Below are 20,689 nucleotides of genomic sequence, written 5' to 3'. Positions count from 1 at the left end.
AAATATGCATTATACTTGCTTGTCTTTTTTTTAAAATGGATCTCCTTAAAACCTCGCCGAACATCCTTTTTGGAAGTCCGGTCGAGTAACCTTTGAATTATACTTGTAATCTAGTATAGGCAGCCTTGTTAAAAATCAAAGATCCACAGCTTTAAGTATTTTGTAATCAGCGTTTTATATATAGTTTTCTACCCTGATATTTGTTATCATATATATACCATTATAGAATCTGTTGCCAATATTAAAAGAGTGGTGAAAATTTTGCTATTTAGTTGAAGTGCTTTTTATCAGATGACCAAAATATACTACATATTGTATATATTGCTTAATTAATACGTTTTAAATGATAAAAGAAGATGCCTATGACAATGAAAGGCTGTGGATAGAACCACATGTGCTCATAGTACTTGGTAATTGGTAGTGTAATATATGGTCGATGAGTAGAGTAAAATAGTTTTTATTTTTATGAAATTGTAAAGGACATATATTACTAAATTTCAGATGAGTAGGGGAAGAGTCGGGTTCTCTTTTGACCGTGTAAATATTTCAATAAAGTGCCAGCAAGGTAATATATTTAAATAACAAAATACATTGTTTGTTTTTAAAATATTACACTTCAGTGCTAAGGACGCTCGGACCCATCCTTGTTCCACGAAAGAAACCACTATGTTTTTCTCTCCAATAAACGAAAGTAAGGAATAGCCCTAGTCCTAGCCCTAGCCCTACTATCAGGATTAAAATTTAAAAGACGACAAAGGGGTAATTCGAGCAACAATAAAAAAAAAAAAGGAGAAATGCGTCAAAAAGTAATAAAATGAAAATAAAAATAATATTGAAAAAAAAAAAATCAAAGTGAAGAAGAATCTTTGGTAGATTGATGGTACAGAAGCAATGAATGCTTTTTTGAGTGTGTCCGTACAATACCCTTGTAATATCCCATCCTCTCTCACTTTCCACTACAGCTAATAACGACATGCACACAATTAGACAACCAATCAAAGATCGACAACGCATCTCCAAAAAACAACCGTGGTTTTGACCTCAAAACCACTAAATGTGTACTCTCTCCCTCTCTCTCTCTCTCAGCCACAATATTAGTTCAATTCCCAATTAACACAAACCCATCCGTAGTAATCATAATTTATTTCAATAACCTTCCATTCACTTCTCTTTCCTTTTTACAGATATATATATAGTATACCTAGTAAGCGGTTTTATTTCACATGTTATTTGAGACACCTTCACATTTGGAAAACAAACCCTTTTCTTTCCTCTTTCAAGCCCTCTCTTAAATTGGGGTTTTCAGATTTCAGGTTGGGGATTTGTTTCTTTTTATGTTTGAGTGAACTTGCCTTCTTTGTGCTTTTATTTTCCCCACAAGAAACAAACGATTACTAGCAAAAAAAGAAAGAAATTATATATAAATAAAAAATGGGAAGAGGTAGGGTTCAACTGAAACGCATAGAGAACAAGATCAATCGGCAAGTGACTTTTTCCAAAAGGAGAAATGGATTGTTGAAGAAAGCCCACGAGATCTCTGTCCTCTGTGACGCTGAAGTTGCTTGTATTGTCTTCTCTCACAAAGGAAAGCTCTTTGAATACTCCACTGATTCTGGGTAAGAATTACTCGCAGACACACACACACATATATATATATACATATACCTCTCTCTCTCTCTCTCTCTCTCTCTCTCTCTCTCTCTATATATATATATATATATATCATATAACCGTTTGATGAATTTTTTTAATTGGGTTCTTTTACTTAGCATTCTTTTTTTTAAAACGATTTGTTGTTTCTCTACATTTTTTTTTTTGTCAACGATATAAAGTTTTGTTATTATTATTATTTTTATTTTATGTTGATTATTCCTGAAGTATGTGTATATGGAGACATAATATCCATGAGTCAAAATGAAAGATTTGACTAGTAATGCTATTTAATGGATTATTAATAAAACAATTCCTTTTCTATCACCGAATTCTTATGTCAGTGATATTTGTTTAGTTTGGGTTAAGGATTAGGTAAAAGTTATGTTCGTGTATACTAATCAGTAGGGCTATGGGTTTTGGAGAGATAAATAACAATAATAGTTCATGTATGCCTAAATTAAAAATATTGATGAAAATCTTAGTAGCACTAACCCTTTAAAAACGTTAAAAAAATGAGATCTCGCTTCTGATCTATAATATAGTGATCTTCACTTCTACAACGTACTCTCTACATATTTTTTTAAAAACTGCTTTATTTTTCTAATTGCTACAGCTGTCCCTTACCTAATTATTTTGAAGTAGAAACGCTATGGATTTGACTAAACGAGCTGTTAATAATACAGCCTATATTGTGTGAGAGATATAGATCTTTGGGTAAGAGTCTTTTCTGTTTCATTCATATTCATGAGCTTTATGGCCTTATTTTTTTGGTAGCTTTTTTTATCAGAGGGTCTTATCTGATAAAAGATTTACTAACAGTACAAAAAGAGAACAATAAAAAGCAAAAGAAAAAGAAAAACAATATGTGGTTAATAATATGTGATCCTTAAAATCTGCTGTACAATTGCTATAAATAACATGCATATGGTGTACAGCTTGTATAGTTTATTTATCTGAATTGACTGTACATTACAACCTATTTGGAAATAAAATATTTTATTGATAGGTTAAATCTTTACAACCTAGATCTACCAAGAAAGTTTAAGTTATTTAGAATAGATAGTGTTTGACAATCTCTTATAAAAAGATAAGAAAATACAGCAAATTAAAATATTTTTGTTTCTTGAATGTCAAATCTATTTTGATATCAAATTAAGTAATTACAAATAACATGTGTGTTGTTATGAGTTCAATTCCAACTTGCTTGCAATTTTTTTACTTGCGGTTCCAGCATATCGTAACTTGTATTGATGAAGTTCAATTTACGAGCTTAATTTACAAATACAGCAAATTAAAACATTTTTCCCCAATGTATTGACCATGCTTTGTTGGATACATATTTGATGATGTTATTTTGTGATGACTTTAATGTTTTTTTTTCCTTAACAAAACTTTAAACAAAATATATCGTTTCATTTGAAGTTCGTACCCTCAAGTATAATACTTATTATTTTTCTTGTATATAATCCATATTTTCTGTGTATTAGCTTTTGAGGTTCCGGGGAGCTGTTTTCCTTTATTAACAGAAAATATAAGGGAATATAATTAGTTGCAAGTAAACCAAATTAATTAATTAGTATAACATGTGGTGTATTGCCTTAATTATTTGATCCGTCTAGTTTGCATAAAGAAAATAGACTAAGAATGAAACAACAAACCAATGGGCAATATCTTTTTAGGGTAAAGGCTGACATTGGGCTATTTTTACAACAATCAAACACATAGTAGCATAGGTGTGAACTTAAAATATAGAAATTTAATTTGAGGTTGATAATATATCTAATCTGATGTTATATTTTCTATACAAAGCATTGAATACAGAATTTTATTCTAGGGATCATTATTCTGCTATCTTTGTTTGTTAGAAGTGCTGTTAAATCCCTATAATCCTATGTATTTCTGGTAAATGTTATGAATATGAATGTAATAGTATTTTTTTAAAGAAGTATATTTGACTAAGTTTTTGATCTCTTAGATACATATATACTAATTAATTTGTTAAAGAAGCTAAAGCGTTATGGTCTTGTCTATATATATATGTTAATTTGTGTTAGGAATCCTACATCGAAAGTGAATGAGAACTAACAAGAGCTTATAAAGGTCATGAATTACTCCTCTCATTAAGCCCAAACGGATATTCGATCCAATCATTGGGATTCGGCCCAAGATGAGCGAACGCAAAGAGCCTTCATCTTGAGGGGGCGTGTTAGGAATCCCACATCGAAAGTGAATGGGAACTAACAAGACCTTATAAAGGTCATGAATTACTCCTCTCATTAACAATTGGTTTTGAGATGGAACCCCATAATACTTTCACAATTTGAAGTACCCACTAATTACTAAGGAAAATGCAATTAAGCTATTAGTAATTAAAATAAATAGAGATGTCTAATTTGCTTTAAAATGTTTTCAAGTCTGGGATGTGCCCTCTTTTAATATACAAAAAATTGGCTACGTAAGCCACCTAAACTATAGGAATTGTAAATTAGCCAACATTTAGTAAATACTTTGTAAATAGCCAACTTGCGTAAGTGGCAGCCTATTAACTACCTAAAATATATGTTTGGCTGTTTTAAATAAGTCTTTTACTTATCTGTTAATAAGTCTACTTGGCTATTTACAATAAATTAATCAAAGGTGAGCTATATCTCAATTCACTATATCCGTGTGGCTATATAACTTAATAACCCTTTAATATAATATGTAACTAATTCTTGTGTAGCTTAAGATAATTATATAGATAAATCATAGTTATACTATATTCAGATTCATTTTTTCTCTCTCTAAAGAAAAAAAAGCAGAATCAAAACAGACGCCAACATGTGATTTGTGATTACCTACATGTTTACAAATCTATCGGTATATAAGGAATTGTACCATGATTAAAAAGATCGAAGTTCTTGCGAGTAATTAAAATGACAAATTCTCGTATCTCATATATAATATTACATTCGTTAAAACTAAAAAGTCTGCTTTATGTTCTTATTAGTCAGTGTATTCATTTGTGTGTCTTGCCTAGTAAAATTGCAAAGTAGAATAAGGGTCTATATAACTATGTGTGTGAGTGTATATATATATATATATATATATATATAGAGAGAGAGAGAGAGAGAGAGGGAGAGAGAGAGAGAGAGAGAGCTAACTTGATGCATAGAACATAATATATGTATTTCAGTGTTTGTATATGTATTTGTTTGAATTTTTGTAGTCAAAAGCAAGTCATAGGACCCCTATAACTAGTTTACTATTACTGTGTTCTTCTAAGATAACTGTTGTAGATTGTCCTGAAGAAAAATAACGTTGATACTCTCAAAAGCACATAGATGTTAGCTAAACTGTTTAATTAAGTGTTTGGGAAAAAAATATTTACATGTTTTGAAGTTATTAATAAGCAGTTTCAACAAATACTAAATTAAGTTAAGACTATATAGTTAAAGTAAAAAACCAAACGTAGCTTACGGAAGCATTACCAAATGCCTTCTCTGTGTTAAGCTCAAAGCCATAATATGAGCTCAAAAGAAAGTTATAAAATGCAAATATAGAATCCTTAATTTCACAATTCATAAACTTTTGATTTTCGTGTTTAAATATCTTAGAAGAGTGCGTCAGTGTGATAATTAAGAGATTATAGAATGATATATTGAGCATAGATTTCCGCGCAAGTGTAATTCTTATTCTAACCTTGACGATTCATAGTTTTTAGCTTACTTCATAGCTAGTTTGTTTTAGCTTAGAATAGACTCATTGAATATTACCTTACACGCTGGAATAACAACTAAAACCATTTCTAAAAAATTTCATTTCAGAAATGACAATTCGAAGGTAGGTGTGTATCTCGAAATACGTTTGTTCGTGCACTTAAAGCAAAGTATTAGGCTCCAAAAAAAAGTTGTTTTTGACTTTCCGTAAGAGAATTCGTAGCTACTACTGAAACAATTTAACTTGTTTGGTAAATTATCCTATTTGTTTGGAGGAAAGAATCATCTTATTTGTTAGTAATTGCTTGATAAATTTATGTTTTAAATTACTATAAATAGTGAGAGAAAGTATATTTAGTTGTTTGAACTTTAGATTATATGTATATGTGTGTGTGTAGGTATATCTACATTTCTGGCATCATGGAGTTGTGAATGCTTTAATTTATAAAATCATATGGGTAATGTTTTTATCGTTCTTTTTGTTAATTTATGACAGAATGGAGAAGATATTGGAACGCTATGATCGGTACTGTTATGCTGAGAGACAATTGTCAACAATGCAGTCTGAATCCAACTATCAGGTTTCTCATACATTTTGTTTTTCACCTTTTCTCTTACTATAAGCAAAGTACTGTTAAAATAACTACGTGTTCTAAGGGAACTTCTAACTGTATGTATGAGAGAGCCCCTATATATAAATTCATTAATGCAGTTTCACCGTTGCTTTCTGATGATATGGTTAATATTGTAGTTTTTTCTTTGAAATAATTATTTTTTTAGTTTATGAACTGGATTTGATGATATACTACCAAAAAAAAAACACTATTATTAGGTTTTCGTACTTTTCTTTGTTTTCTTATGCACTATAGTGTTTCTGATGTACTTAGATGATGAATGAAAACTGGAGTGTGGAATTTGCTAGGCTCTCTTCTAAGATTGAACTTTTGCAACGAAACGGAAGGTACATAAATTCCTTTTATATGTTTTATAATCTGTTATTCCATAATTAGACTATGTATATCATTACTATTATAAAGTAAAAATAATTCTCTTTTGAAACCTTCAGGCACTATTTGGGAGAAGATCTGGACACTATGAGTCAAAAGGAACTCCATAATTTGGAGCAACAACTTGAAACGTCTCTAAAACATGTTCGATCAAGAAAAGTATGTTCTCGTATTACAGCCTATTGTTTGACTCTTACACATATAATATATATATACACGTTAAATAACCAAAAAGCTGATAATGTATTGCAGAATCAACTTATGTACGAGACCATATCCGAGCTCCAGAAAAAGGTAACCTGGCTGCATAAATATCACACTTTATTTCTTACGATGAATATATCAAATAATATAGAAATCATATTTTTTTTTATGAAAAATAAAAATACTGTTTTCGTGATGTCTCTTGATATGTTCTAACAAGTTATGAACAGCTTAGCAATTTCTCAGATTAGGCAAACTAAAATAAACTGTAAGAAAAGAGATAAGGAGTTGGTAACTCAGTTCGACCACGCGTGCTTACTTCTAGAGGGATTGATACTCTTGGTGAAAATAGAACGTCACTAAAGGAACGCTAGCTATATACTTAAAACACATGCAAGTCGAACGTTGTTTTCGGGGAGCTGGTAGAATAAATATTACGTGGGACAACTATAGATGATCATCTTCTAATTTTCTTTAACTTTAAGCTACCCTAGCAATCTCTAACCCAGACTCCCCTCTGTTTGAATTTCTCTCACTTTTTACTCACTATATTCTCTCAGTGTTTCACAGCTCTTATAACAATGCGTGTTTAATAATAATTAGAACAACTCAAAACAACTTTGTTAACAAAACTCCAACAATGGCGATCAATAACATCAGAGTAAAAAATGCACACCTAAGATCAGGTTTTCGACGATGACGACTCTCACAAAAACCTAAGTGTGTAACCTTATAACATTCTTTTTATATAACACATTCCCAGCTTAGTGTCATTGGTTAGGGTTTCCCAATGTACTTAGTGAAACTTCATTGGTCGATCAAAAAAAGCTCAGAAACAAATCAGACAAAAAAGAGATTGCATAATTTTCATGTCATAGAAATTTGACGTGGAAAGTGAATTTAATGTCTCAGCCTAGATGTTCTCAACATCTCTTAAAACAACAGGTTTTGCGAACAAACAAAAACAGCCAATTTCAAGTAATTAACAACGTTTTATAAGAACGATATATAAGATAAAATCATGTAATAGAAAGAATATATTGGTAAGATAGTCGTTATTTTTTTATTTAAGAATTTGTAGGCATATAAGACCCTAGCGCATAGAAACAATTTTTAGGTTAATTTGGAAGTATCTAAAAAATTCAGAAGTTGTTTTGCTATTTTTTAAAAAAATGTCAAACATATAGCTTCCATAATTGTGTTTTTCTCCAGGAGAAGGCAGTGAGAGACCAGAACAACATGCTCGAAAAACAGGTAAAATATAATGTTCTGATTTTTATTAAATTTTTTTTTACTACAGTTCTATGCTGTTATAATTTTTTTCTTTTCTTTAAACCGTGTTTTATTGATGTATACTCGATTACATATTAGATTTGGATTCATTAATTGTGGTTAAAGCATCTACTATTATTATTTAAGAAAAGAGACTGATCACATATTGCAGGGGCGAATTTTTTATTAAACGTGATTATGATTTTTTGCTATTATATTATATTGACAACAATTATTCTCTTGGATTATTTAACAATAGATAAAGGAAAAGGAGAAAAATGTTGAGCAGATGATGCAATGGGAGCCACACACACATATGGCAAATGCTTCCTTTGTGATTCCTCCGACCCAAAATATTCCCTGCTTAAACATGGGGTAAATATATATATTATCATATCCCTCAAATAGTTATAAAATTCTACATAACTTCTAGTTATATCAAACTTATCAAATGGAATGGTTATGTAATATATCATTAGTGTATTTAGGTATATATATGGCAATAATAATATATAACTAGTCAGCTTAGAGTTGTTGGCCAATCCGGTTGTTAGTAATCCACTTTACCTGATATTGTGAGGTGAGGCATGAGACCTAGGGATCTAAAACTCAATTTCAAGTAAATATTAGACAGCTAGTCAAACATAATTTAAAGAGAATTCAGGAGTATATTATTACTATGATCATTGTACATATAATCATTAGGCACATATATAAGTAGCGTTATAATAATTAATTGAAAGATTACTTGCTCTTATCACAATGTGTAAATTGTCTCAGTTGACCATTTACGGTATAAACTGGTACGGTAAGTATGTAGCATTTTTTTTTTATTATACCAGGGAAAAGTATATATTCAAAAGCTGTTATAATTGTTATTATTTATTGGCCATTTTTATAAATATACCTTACGATAATAAGTTGCCGCAGTGGAATGTATAGTAACGGCGAGGAAGGTCCGGAGGCTACGAGGAGGAACGATCTAGACCTAACCCTCGAACCACTCTATTCGTGCCACCTTGGATGCTTTGCAACTTCAAATATATAACGTGTATCAAGAGAGGCTGTTGTTCAAGCCTATGATATACATCCGGATCCATATCTATATGTATATCTACGTGGGTGTATAATTTTTTTAGTTTTGTTTATGAGAAAATGTTGGAGTATTATAGTGCAATAAAACTTAGTAAAGGACCTATATATGTTGTGTGATGATGATATGAAAAATATTAATTAAAATAACTTATGGTATGAAATTCGTTAGTGTTTCTAACTTTTGGAATGTTGATATAGTCAAGAATAACAATTACTGAACATCTCTAACTTTAAGTGTAAAGTGTTATGTTATTTTCTTTTTATCTTTTATTAAGTTCAAGTATATATGTGCATTAGATTAAGGTATAGTATCTTATGTATTTTTTATATTTAATCTTTTTAAAAAATGATGTCAGTTTAGTTTAGACAGGGGATCAATTTTTGTGAATAGAGATGAAAAAATAACTTTTAATTATATATACATGCGTAAGCTAGGTTGAGCTATTTTTTCTTTTGTGTGTGTATTAGTGGTCTTATATTATTATATATATAAATATAATCTGCTCAGTTCTGATCATTGTGAATTCAAAGACTTATTAAGTATTTAAGAATATATAGCCGATCTGATTATTCAATTGCCCGTACGTAGACTTTTCCAGTATATTTTACTTTCATGTTTTGGGGTATTGCTCTTTAGTTTAGATAGACATACCTATATGTAGCTATTTTGTTAAGAAGTACGGTAGCAAAACCTTGTTATGATTTTCCTTATCAACTTAGGTTAGGAAGTGTTAGAGTTGTTGCTGCAGTTAACTCTTTTGAAGGAGACATGACAATGTGTAAGTGTTGACCATATGCCTATAAACTTTTTTTTTTCATTTAAGGCAGACAGTTTTTTTTTTTTTTTTTTTTTTTTTTTTTTTGCATCATGTATATTCTCACGTGAATTTAGTTATGAAGATTTATAAATACAAATAATAGCCTATGTTTTGTCTAGTTATGCCAAGTGCCTTTTTTTTTTTTAATTATGGAACTTAACATGGTCAAGTACTTTTTTGTAGCTTCACTTATACCAATAATTTAAGTAGGGATAAAAACGACTCTACTATGGGATTAATTGTATTGGTTATTTTAGTTATAAATTTGATGGATTTTCAATTCTTTTCATCTACTGGAGAATATGTTAAACTGAAACATACTAGGGTGTGTGGGCGTGCACGTGTGTGTCACATGAAATAAATTATGATATAAACAATGACAAAGGATGTCTTCTTCGTCCATAAACATTTCTATTACAAGCAAAAAAAAAAAAAAAAAAAAAATCTCAGTTACAAACTTGAGACTTTCTTGTGCCACAAGTCACGTGATTTGATCATATATATATACCTTTGTATTTCCCACTTCCTATGATAACCACTTTGTCTCGCTCTTCTAATGCTTTATTTGTCATTTGTCCCTAAAAACACTTTCCACTGGGCTCGATAGGATGGACTCGATCGGTCCGTATTGGTCCCAAAATTAGACGGGAAAAATCTCTTCATAATTTTGTCACAAATTAAATGAAGACCATTTTTTTCAAAGAAAAATTCCATGACAAAACTATAATCTGGTTTAATGAGGAGTTTCAGAGAGCACATTTCACGTTTAATAAGTATCTATACAGTGGAAATAAACAATTATGTTTTCACCCGTCTCAAAATTGATCAAATTAGCTTAAATATTTTATTCAAATACGTTGATATACTGAATCCCGGAATCTTTGTATAATAAGTTGATATTTTAGAAAATGTTGTTGTTTGATATAAATTTCTTAGTGCAAAAAATTAATAAATCCAGTAAATATATTATCAATTTACTAAAAACTATCTTTTTAATATGAAGATATAAGGTAAATTTTTAGGAAATAAATGAATATATATGTGATTTTCCCTTCACACATTATATTTGAGAAGTTTCCAGACATTAAAAACAAAAACAAAAAAAATCATATTTTCATCAATAATATATTCCTAATGGCATAATAAGGAAGCAATCATGCTAGAACAAGACGGTATTCTTAAGCACATGGAATATTCCGTCAACAACAAGAATAATTCGGCTTTTATCGATTTTTAATACTTAATATTAAGTTAAACTTCAAACAATGACGAAATTATATGGGAGCGTTCGTTCATAATACAACCACTTACAAAAAAATCCTACGCATCTGTATCAGCACATACACCGATTTGATTTTTCATGAAGAAAAAGAGAGGACGATAATCATAGCAGATTCTACACGAGGCGATCAAGATATTCGTCAATGGTCGTGTACTCAACCTTGGAATAAAGCTCTGTTGCTTCGACACACGAAGAGCCTTCGGTCTCAAAGATCGAATCATCGCCTTTCACAAATGCTGAGTGAAATATAGACAATGCAATCTTCATTCGATAAGGAGAGTCTGTAATGTAAAATTATCAGCACTGTTTACAAAAAACATACGAACAAACAAACAAACAAAATTAACAAACAAAACTAGTTCATGGTTTTACCTTTAATTTTCTTGAGAAGCTGATCTTCTGAGGTGTATATCCTCTCAATGATTTTGCCAATCTTCTTCTCCCAAAGAGCTACAACGTCATTGAAGGACAACATGTTTTTCAGCGGTCTTATCTTAAGGATCTTGTTCAAGGCTCTCGGATCATCGATCGCTTTAATCGTATAACTCGCATTGTCTTCTTCACCCACAAACACTGCTGAGAGAAAAAATAACAAAACAAACAACTTTGTTGCTTCAGATTTACTACTCGAAAAACTTTGAAATGGTGGTTATACCTTTGCAATTCCCGTCTTCTGGTATTTCGACTCTATCCCGCGGAGGGACATTTGAGCCGAATTGCGCAAAATTGGATAGGAAATAGCTGGCGAAGCTGTAGCAGAGGACTAGAGTGTAAGGAATTCATTGGGCTTCAATGGCTCTCCTTATGTTTGCTTTGTTCCGAAAAGCTTGACGGACCGGCTCAATCGGATGGACCTGATCCACATCCATCCCAAATCCAGACGGCTAAAATCTCTATTACCAATTTACCATGTTTCAAATTTAATAATTAATTTTATTTATTTATTAAATTTGGATCTCACCTTCACAGCAGAGATCACCACATCAACTATACTTGTTGTCTCAACCAAACTCTTTTGATCATAGAGATCTGCCTGAGGGAAAAAAATTCAATTATTATATATGATCACGTCTCAACAATCTCATAAGGCTACTATGTTCACTCACATGGAGTAATGTAACTCCTGAGCTCTTGAAGCCCTGAAGTTGAGCCGACTTTTGAGGATCAGAAGTTGTGGTCTCTCTAACAAGTGCAAAAGTCGGGTGACCCGATTTAGCACTCTTTTTCACTATGAATTTTCCAAGGCAACCAGTCCCTCCTATCACCAAAACCCTACTTTTCTCACCCATTGTAATTTGCTCCAACAATGTTTTGGAAAACCAAGTTTTGGAAATGTCTGAATTATTTGGTCATGAGTGGATTAGCTCTCAATTGTTCTTCTCAATATGAATTTGAAATTATATAAGCATCTTGATTGCATATTGATTCACATTGTTCACGTGGCTTCTTAATAGTCCAATAGAATTGATTATTCCTTTATACTGATCTTATCATATCCCAATAATTATTTTCTGTCCATTTTGACTATTGTTGGAGGATGTACTTTGGAGTCTATTGATTAATTAAAAATGGACAAAACAGAAAATTTGATAAATGTTGATAATAATATGTTTACCATGGTTCTATTCTGGGACATGTGAAAGCTTATCAATCTTCCTTGCATTTCTCCTCCTATGACACTCCTGAAAGAGAGAGGCGAATTCAAATTTCAGTCGATTTTTATCTGCAGATCAACGAATATATGCGCAATTTCTCCAGCTAAGAGTAATACCTTTTGTAATTCCATTTCGGAGAATGATTGCTTTGTTTCGCAGAGAAACCGTGCAGAATTTATAGATCTCCTTGTGCTCACATTATAGCCGAAATATCTAGCTGATGGCTTGTAAGCTTCGACAACAATCCACTCTGTTTATAACTCAGATGGAACATATCTCTGGATGTATTTTTCCGTAATATTCACAGTATCGCAATTATAGAATAAGAAAACTCATCAATAACACAACAGCAGATGGGGGAAAAAAAAATCATATTTCTTGGCCAACAAAATTTGAACATGCAAAAATGTATACTTCACCAAGTACTGTGATCATTGATATAAACTTTACCTCAAAAGTTATACTTTTGTGCAAATATATACTTTACAAACAAGATTAAATAAAATAAAAATAAAAATTCCTAATAATTACCAAAGTAGCCAATGTAAGAAAAAAAAACTCATGTTGGAGAGAAAGGGAAAGTTAACATGCAAATAAACCAAACAAATTAAGAAAAAGTATATTATATGAGCACCAAAAGTCAGATAAAACTGTGACCATTGAATATTACATTCGCAGATTATTGTCTCACAAAGGAACTGCGTATTCTATAAATTACTTCCAAATCGGTTCTCTAAAAGTATAACCTAGAGATACATTTGAAAAATGTGCTTTTTTAAAGCGATGGAAGAGAAGCCTTAATATTATTAGTGGGCAGAGTGGAGAGCCAATCGAGCAAAGCCTTGTTAACGAGTTCGGGGACTTCGTCGTGCGGGCAATGCCCGGCCTGCAATTTCACGAGGGACGTTTTCGGGTAAAACTCTTTGATCCGGTCGGCCTTGGTGGGACCCACCCACGGGTCCAAATCGCCCCACACCAACAAAAGCGGACAAGTCATCTCGCTCAGGACACTGTCCAGAGTGTATTGGGTTTGGTTCAACATGAACCGAGACATCAATCTGTGAGGGCCAACAACAAAAATTTTAATAAAATTAGCCTAAAAAGATAAAATTCTTTATCAATACACATGGATAAAGAATTTTCTTTTTGGACCTGTAATAAACTTCTCCGGCGTTTGGATCCGCCGCTGGCATAGTGATGGAGTTCACGAGATAGTCATCGACATTTGCAGTATCTTTATACACCTATATAGAAAAAAATATGTATATATATAGAGAGAGAGAGAGAGAGCATGTCAAATTTGTCCGAATCTACACTGATTTTTTTTTTCTATTTTTTCTTTTTTTGGGTATGCTATCACTTATGATTATCAAACTCCATTCTGTTGTCGCATTTTTTCTAGTACTTGTACGCCTATTGTGCGACAAAAAAAGATATAAAAATAATAATTTTGAAACTCGAGAGAACTATTTTTTTAAGTTTTGATAAGAAAAATTGGCAAGTGGACTCACACTTTTCAAGACGGAGGCAATACGAGTTGGTTGCTTAGCTTGCCAGAAAAGAACTCCGAGCACTACACGCTGAAAAGCCTCCTTAATCGGCTTCACCACGACTCTTTGTAATGTTGATTCCTCTTCAGGCATCGTGATTTCTCTATTCGGATCTCCGAATTGCCCGGCTGAATTCAAAAGCACGACTCCGGTGACATGCTCCGGCGACCCGACCGCCGACACCAAAGCAGTGAACCCTCCGAGGCTATATCAATCAAGTCCATCGTCATTGATGATCATCGCTATTTCGTGCTTAAGTATAGATATCACGAAACCATGTTCATTCTGATTAAATAAATAAATAAATAATTTACCTGTTTCCCACCAAAACAGCTGGCTCCTTCACAACTTCTTTCAAGAAATCCATAACTTGGTCCTTCCACACCATCGCATCGTACTCGACGAGTGCTTTCTCACTCCACCCAAACCCCAACAAGTCAACGGCATAAACCGTATGGCTCTTCGCCAATTTCGGTATATTATACCTTCATTGCATAGAATTAGAAAAATTATCATCCTTAAGTGTTAGAAATCAATGAAGGTAAAGCAATAAAACACAAATATACATGAAAAACCCAATAAGAAAAGTGGATTATCAGTTTGTCGGAAAAACTGGTTACAATCCGAGAGGAAACAAAACTTCATGCCAAAGTCGCGAAACTGTAAAATCAGATTTGTCGCAGCACGGGCTTTTCAGGCCCGGAAAAACCGATTCAGGTCACCAAAACTCTAACATCCAAAGAAAATAATGATAATCAAAAGGGTATAACTTAATGCCAAATTTCTTTTAATTTCATTTTCCACCCGGTTTTGTTTAGAAAGTGGAATCTTCTCTTTAGGTATGCATTTTCCCACTCATTTTCCTTTCACTTCCATTTTCCTTCAAATCCACCGAACAAATAACATAATTGAACTCGATTCCGATTCTAAAGAACTGCTCCTTCTGCTACGGAATCCTTCTTCGTTTGATCTGGAAGAAGGAAACATAACTGAAGACATTTTGCTCATTCCCTTGGTGTTTAAGGTCTCACAAATGAGACCTCAGAACTCAACTTTTAGCCAATTTGGCTGATGCTCAGTAAGAGCTAATAGATATCTCTATCTTTCCCTAACAAAAAAATAAAAATAAAAAAAACAACACAAAGAAATTATGAGGGATTTTTCCCTCCCATTATCTAGGTTCCAAACACACCCTTAGCCCCAAAAAAAAAAAAATACAAAAAAAAAACACCCATTTATAATCAAAGGCTATATAGCTAAAGAGCTAAAAAAAAACCTCCAATGATAAGCAGAAGCACCAAAGCCATGAATGAGAACAACCGGAGAGCCTTGTCCTTGTACCACATAATGGATTTTGTGACCACGCCACGTCCAAAAATTGTACCCATCTGCCTTAAATTCTAATCTCTCAAGACCTGACAAAAAACAAGAAAAAAAAGAAAAAAAAAATTAGTTCCTTTTCCTTTCCAAGAAATGAAACATGGCCATCATCCATGTTTTGAAGAAGACAAATAGTAAACCTTGAGTTGGGTCAGCTGCCAAAGAAGAACCCATCACTGAAGAAATCCCAGAAGCCACAATTCCTTTGAAAGCAAACCCTCTTCTCCCTATTTCACACTTGCTTTCTTGCAACAAAATCAAATCACAAACACGGTATCAAAGTTTCCCTCTTTATTCACAATCCAATCTCAAATCATATGAAAGAAATAAAAAATAAAAAAATAGAATTGATCTTACTATAGTGAAGCGTTCTTGCGGGACCAAAGAGCTTGCTTGATTTGGCAATGGGGTTTAAGAGCTCGGTTGTTCTAAGATTTGACGTGGATACACTAGAAGAGCAAGACATTCTCGTGTGTTTATAAGTAATGTCTCAGAGACAACCAGAAGACTTGTAGAGTACGAGGGAAGTTGAGAGAGATACTTAGTTGTTAAGAATTAATATGAATTCAAAAGAATTTAAATAAAAATAAAAAATGTGGTCCGCGGAGTTTATGGAAGTGTTGGAGGCCACTGAACCAATGATTCAATCAGATTCTTTCTCTAGAGAGCGCACCGCCAAATCGTGTCGTTGTCATCGCTCCGTTAATCTCAAACGACAAGTCGTTTTTACTTTGTTTTGTTGAGATACGACCAAAGCTAGAAGCTTTGAAACAGAAAATGACGATGATTGCCCACATGTATTTACAATTAAACATTGGATTTGGGTATCAGTTTGATAGCATTTTTTTTTTATCAAACTTAAATAGGAAATAAAATCCACCACTTAAAAAATTGGGCGAGTTTTGAAAAGAATGAAATGGACTAAGATACATATATATATACATATATATATATATATATATATATATAGAGAGAGAGAGAGAGAGAGAGAGAGAGAGAGAGAGAGAGTTAATAGGGATATAAATACTTAATTAATATTTTCGATTTTATAGCTTAAATACCACTTTTTTTTCATTGGCATTAATATCAAACACAAATGTGTTAAGACTTTAGAGTCAAGACGCCCGTTATAATATTTCACATTGAAAGTTGAGATTTTAAAGGCAATCTAATTTTTTTCCTTTAACAATAATTAAGCAATTAAACAAAATAAGAAACGAAAAAATATCATGTCCAACAAGTTCAACACTGAATGGAAGTCATATTTAGCATCAACCGGTCCTCTAGTATTTCTCTGAAGACCTATCCTTCGAAGGAACTTCTCGAAGTTCATTCTCTCTCTTCGCTAATTTATTTTTTATTTGCTTAGTTTCCTAGAACTTTGACCTTAATTTATGAATACAATTGTACTTTGCAACATAAATCTAATCCATTTAAATCCACCAAAATGCAAATGTGTGTATATATGTATTATAAGTAGGATAAAGTTATACCGATGGCAAGGTCTGGTTTTGAGTGCACAGGAGGTGTAGTAGGTGCTAAACGAATGGATGGACCACCATAAACACGTGAGAATCATCGATGAAGAGGAATGGAAAAATTATGATGACAATGATGATTGTGAGGGACGGTTGAGATGGAGCCACGTGTTATTTAGAATTGATTTCTCGTCGGCATCCGAGTGTTTAGTGCTTGGCGTCTCTCTATTTGTTCGGAACTCGGACGATGACTAAACTGTGGACCTCCGACGGCCTCGCGGCAGAGAGGATACTCGAAAAGAGGTGGACGATTTTTGGTGATTTCAGATCGAAAATTATATATACATTGATCTTAAAATGTATAATTTTATTTTCATTTAGTAACATTTGGTATTTTTATGGCAAAAAAATAGTATATAAAATCGAAAATATTAAATATTTATGTTGTCATTAACTCTAACACGTGTATATAAACAAATATCGAGCGGAAAATAACAAACATGCCATACATGTTTTTTTTTTTTTATTGAGATGGTACGATACATGTTAAATATGTAAGTTTGAGCCGACGTTGAAAATTAACATCACAAAATGTCATTGGAGTCTTGGACTGTTGCATGATTATTGTAAGCACAAATAAGTTTAGTGTTCAAGCCAAGCCCACGAATTCTCACTTGAGATTAAGAGTTTATAAATGCTTGAAATTGAGAGAAGTAACGAGATAGTTCAGTTATGTAAGTAAAACATTTGACAAAGTTACATAATCATAATTACACTCGTTACTCATACGGTCATACCTTAACTAACGAAGAATCGTTCACAATATCATAATCAATTTCGTTGGAATCGTATTGCTCGTCTCTTCTCGCCCAAATCCAAACCCCATTCTCCGCCATGGATGCTCCGGTGAGGTTTCTCAGCCTCAATCGCCACTTGCTCGTCAAAACGACGCAATCATCGGCCATGATTTGTCGTCGTTTCGCCAAACCCTCGATAGCATGTCGTTACTCGAACCCGAACCGGTTCAGGCTCTCACTCCCCTTCTCGTCCCTAAGCTCGAACCCTAGCAAGTGCTTTCACTCCAAATCTCCGGATTCTCGGCCAAACGACGGCGATTTCTCGTGGAGCCAGAAACCCGGTGGCGTCGTCGCCGGCGGAGAGGGAAACTCCGTCGCTCACGGCGGCGAGAAACGCGAAGTGAAGGTTGTTCTCTTGGGGTGGCTCGGCTCCGAGACGAAGCACTTGAAGAGGTACGTGGACTGGTACAACACCAGAGGCTTCGATGCCGTGACATTCGTGACCGACGTGAGAGAAACTTTGTGGTTCGATTTCGGTCGGAGGGTCGATATTAAGATTTCGGAATTGACCAATGAGCTCGTCTCCTGGGTATCGGAGAGAGGATCGGACGGTCGAGAACGGTGCTTGGTGTTTCACACGTTTAGCAATACTGGTTGGTTTGTGTATGTGCTCTTTCCGTTGGTAGCAAGTTTTGTTGTCTTTCTTGGAATGAATGAAAGCTTAGAAAAACCGAGTTTTTTTTTTTTTTTTGGGCAGATATGGTTCGATTCTTGAAATATTTTTGCAGAGAAACCAGGACATGATGGAGAGGATTAAAGGGTGTGTTGTAGATTCTGGGGGAGCTGAACCATTCAATCCTCAGGTTTTGGAATCACTGTCACATTAAGGATGTGTAGTTGTTGAATCGATATAGATATAGTAATGTATTGCAGTGTCAAACTCTGATTTTTGCTTAGCTAGTAATGATAGGTAAGGAATAACATATTGTGGTACAAAAGCATATTTCACATTCATAATTCTTCTATCCCTTTTATGCATGTGTGTGTGATTATTAGTCGGAAAATTATACGTTCTTAGTTACATATGATTCGATCAGATTAGAATGTTGAATACCAGCTTTATGAATTCTTGTCCATAACCATCTAGGAGATTGGATTGACTTTGCTGAAAACAGATGAACTTTGGTTTGACTTCGAACTGTCTTTTTGTTTCATTTGATGATATTTTTTGTGGAAAATGTGTCTCGCCATTTTAAGAATCGGATTGCAGGTCTGGGCAGCAGGATTCTCCGCTGCCATTCTCAAGAAACGAAGCCAACAACAAGAGAACGACCAGCCCTTGGTCGAAACCATGCTTCTACAGTTACTAGAGAAGCTCTTCTTTCACATATTAAAGCTCCCCAATGTTGATCAGTAAGTAATAGCCGATTCTCATTATTTTTTGCGCAAATAGTCCCTGAATCTAGTGACATTTTGGTCACCCAAATTACTTTGTTTTTTCGGTGAAAAATGGTCTTCAAGTGGTTGATTTTTTACATTTTAGTAATTTTCATACAAGTATTAAACTTTTTTGAGTAAGTTTTTGTGAGTTTTATAAAAGAAACTCTAGACAAAATAAAACAATTTCGAGTTTTAAGAGTAAAATTATATTTTTTTAATGAGACTTTTCAAATTTTAAATAAATAAGATAAAATTTTAAGTTTGTAAATATGTTTCAGGTTGCTTGTATTTAATTCCATTTTCATCAAAAGAAAATAAAAGAATTATATTTTATGAAAAAAAGACAAATTCTACAAAATCAACAGTTTGATGACCAAAATGTCACTCGTACACAATTCAAAGACTAATTGCCCTAAAGCATTAAAAAAAAAATTGAGAAAACAGTTATGCATTGCTTTGTTTTGCAGGAGGTTAAGAAAATTGGAATCGGTTCTCATGGGAAACCAGCCCTCTTGTCCTCAGCTTTACCTCTACAGCACGGCCGATAAAGTGATTCCGTACCGGTCAATCGAGTTGTTTTTTGAAGAGCAAAGGCGGATTGGAAAGGAAGTTAAGGCATTCAACTTCGTCTCGTCACCCCATGTCGATCATTACAGAAATTTTCCCAAAATTTACTCGTCGGAGCTCGAAAATTTCCTTGAGGGATGTTTTAAGGCTGATCCCCATAGAGCCTGCGAAATATGAAAATCATTCTTCTTCTATCGAGTACTTATTTTTTTCCGTCAGATATTTGGTTACTGTATAGCTCGTTGAGATATGGTGAGGCCACATTTCTATCGGAATTGTGAATTGAAAGAGGGCCAAAGTGTATTCTTTCAGATGCTCGAAATAAATCAACTTTATTTAGTATCCATCTTTTTTAAAATTATAATCAAATTGGACGAAATGTGTTCTGTATGCTTGTATTAAGTAATATCTTGCAGCCAATATATATGTTTATATATTAATTAGAACTTAGTAATATCTACCTAGTAGTTCTTTTCCCGTGCTTCCAAGTATGATCTTGAAAGTTGAAAACCAATATTGAAGAGACTCGTAGTTTTTCTGTGGTGCTTGACCAGACGAAATTGGGATAGTAGGAGACAGGCGCAAAAGATGTATGTAATTTGTTGCTTGTTATTAATAATTATACGGCTTTGATTTAGGGTTTTCGGTATTGAAATTGGGGGTTTCTGAAGTTATTGATCGTTGAAATTGTTGATCTGAAAATGTTGACTGAGAGGTTAGACTTAATTGATCCGGTCGGCTTTGAACCGCCAGTTTGGTTCGGGTTAATTTCGGATTAACTCACACGGATTGG

The 20,689-nt window shown here is 33.2% G+C and overlaps 3 protein-coding genes and 1 pseudogene across 6 annotated transcripts; 2 read left to right on the top strand and 2 right to left on the bottom strand.

The window, feature by feature from the left end:
• Positions 1–1,138: 1,138 nt before the first annotated feature.
• Positions 1,139–9,124, top strand: LOC149399581 (truncated transcription factor CAULIFLOWER A-like). 2 transcript variants are annotated; one of them, XM_089612193.1, is made up of 8 exons: positions 1,146–1,616; positions 5,848–5,932; positions 6,239–6,312; positions 6,418–6,517; positions 6,611–6,652; positions 7,775–7,816; positions 8,094–8,209; positions 8,765–9,124. In XM_089612193.1, the coding sequence occupies exons 1-8, from the start codon at positions 1,432–1,434 to the stop codon at positions 8,880–8,882; spliced, it is 762 nt and encodes a 253-aa protein (XP_089468319.1). In that variant the 5' UTR covers positions 1,146–1,431; the 3' UTR covers positions 8,883–9,124. The 2 variants fall into 2 exon arrangements, with proteins under 2 accessions (XP_089468320.1, XP_089468319.1); XM_089612194.1 differs by lacking the exon at positions 8,094–8,209 and having other exon boundaries at positions 1,139–1,616; positions 8,765–8,908.
• Positions 9,125–10,974: 1,850 nt separating this feature from the next.
• Positions 10,975–12,318, bottom strand: LOC149399580 (phenylcoumaran benzylic ether reductase TP7-like; annotated as a pseudogene). The gene is made up of 5 exons (XR_016296661.1): positions 12,136–12,318; positions 11,991–12,062; positions 11,685–11,922; positions 11,402–11,605; positions 10,975–11,310 (listed from the first exon to the last, which is right to left on the bottom strand). The product of XR_016296661.1 is annotated as a phenylcoumaran benzylic ether reductase TP7-like (transcript).
• Positions 12,319–13,229: 911 nt separating this feature from the next.
• Positions 13,230–16,424, bottom strand: LOC149399579 (alpha/beta-Hydrolases superfamily protein). 2 transcript variants are annotated; one of them, XM_089610903.1, is made up of 7 exons: positions 15,972–16,424; positions 15,755–15,859; positions 15,511–15,649; positions 14,549–14,719; positions 14,196–14,439; positions 13,837–13,928; positions 13,230–13,742 (listed from the first exon to the last, which is right to left on the bottom strand). In XM_089610903.1, exons 1-7 carry the CDS (start codon positions 16,078–16,080, stop codon positions 13,460–13,462), a joined length of 1,143 nt encoding a protein of 380 aa, XP_089467029.1. In that variant the 5' UTR covers positions 16,081–16,424; the 3' UTR covers positions 13,230–13,459. The 2 variants fall into 2 exon arrangements, with proteins under 2 accessions (XP_089467029.1, XP_089467030.1); XM_089610904.1 differs by having other exon boundaries at positions 15,755–15,855; positions 15,972–16,072.
• A 1,369-nt stretch (positions 16,425–17,793) lies between these two features.
• On the top strand, positions 17,794–20,283 carry LOC149399578 (alpha/beta-Hydrolases superfamily protein). Its single transcript, XM_089613696.1, has 4 exons — positions 17,794–18,552; positions 18,647–18,752; positions 19,160–19,302; positions 19,797–20,283. Exons 1-4 carry the CDS (start codon positions 17,987–17,989, stop codon positions 20,071–20,073), a joined length of 1,092 nt encoding a protein of 363 aa, XP_089469822.1. The 5' UTR covers positions 17,794–17,986; the 3' UTR covers positions 20,074–20,283.
• The last annotated feature ends 406 nt before the right edge of the window (positions 20,284–20,689 follow it).

Source organism: Urtica dioica, chromosome 4, assembly GCF_054948205.1.
Source record: "Urtica dioica subsp. dioica isolate 48M chromosome 4, U.dioica_male_clone48M_v1_H2, whole genome shotgun sequence".
Lineage (NCBI taxonomy): Eukaryota > Viridiplantae > Streptophyta > Magnoliopsida > Rosales > Urticaceae > Urtica > Urtica dioica.
The sequence above is the reverse complement of the archived record's forward strand: the minus strand, read 5'-3'. Positions and strand labels throughout refer to the sequence as shown.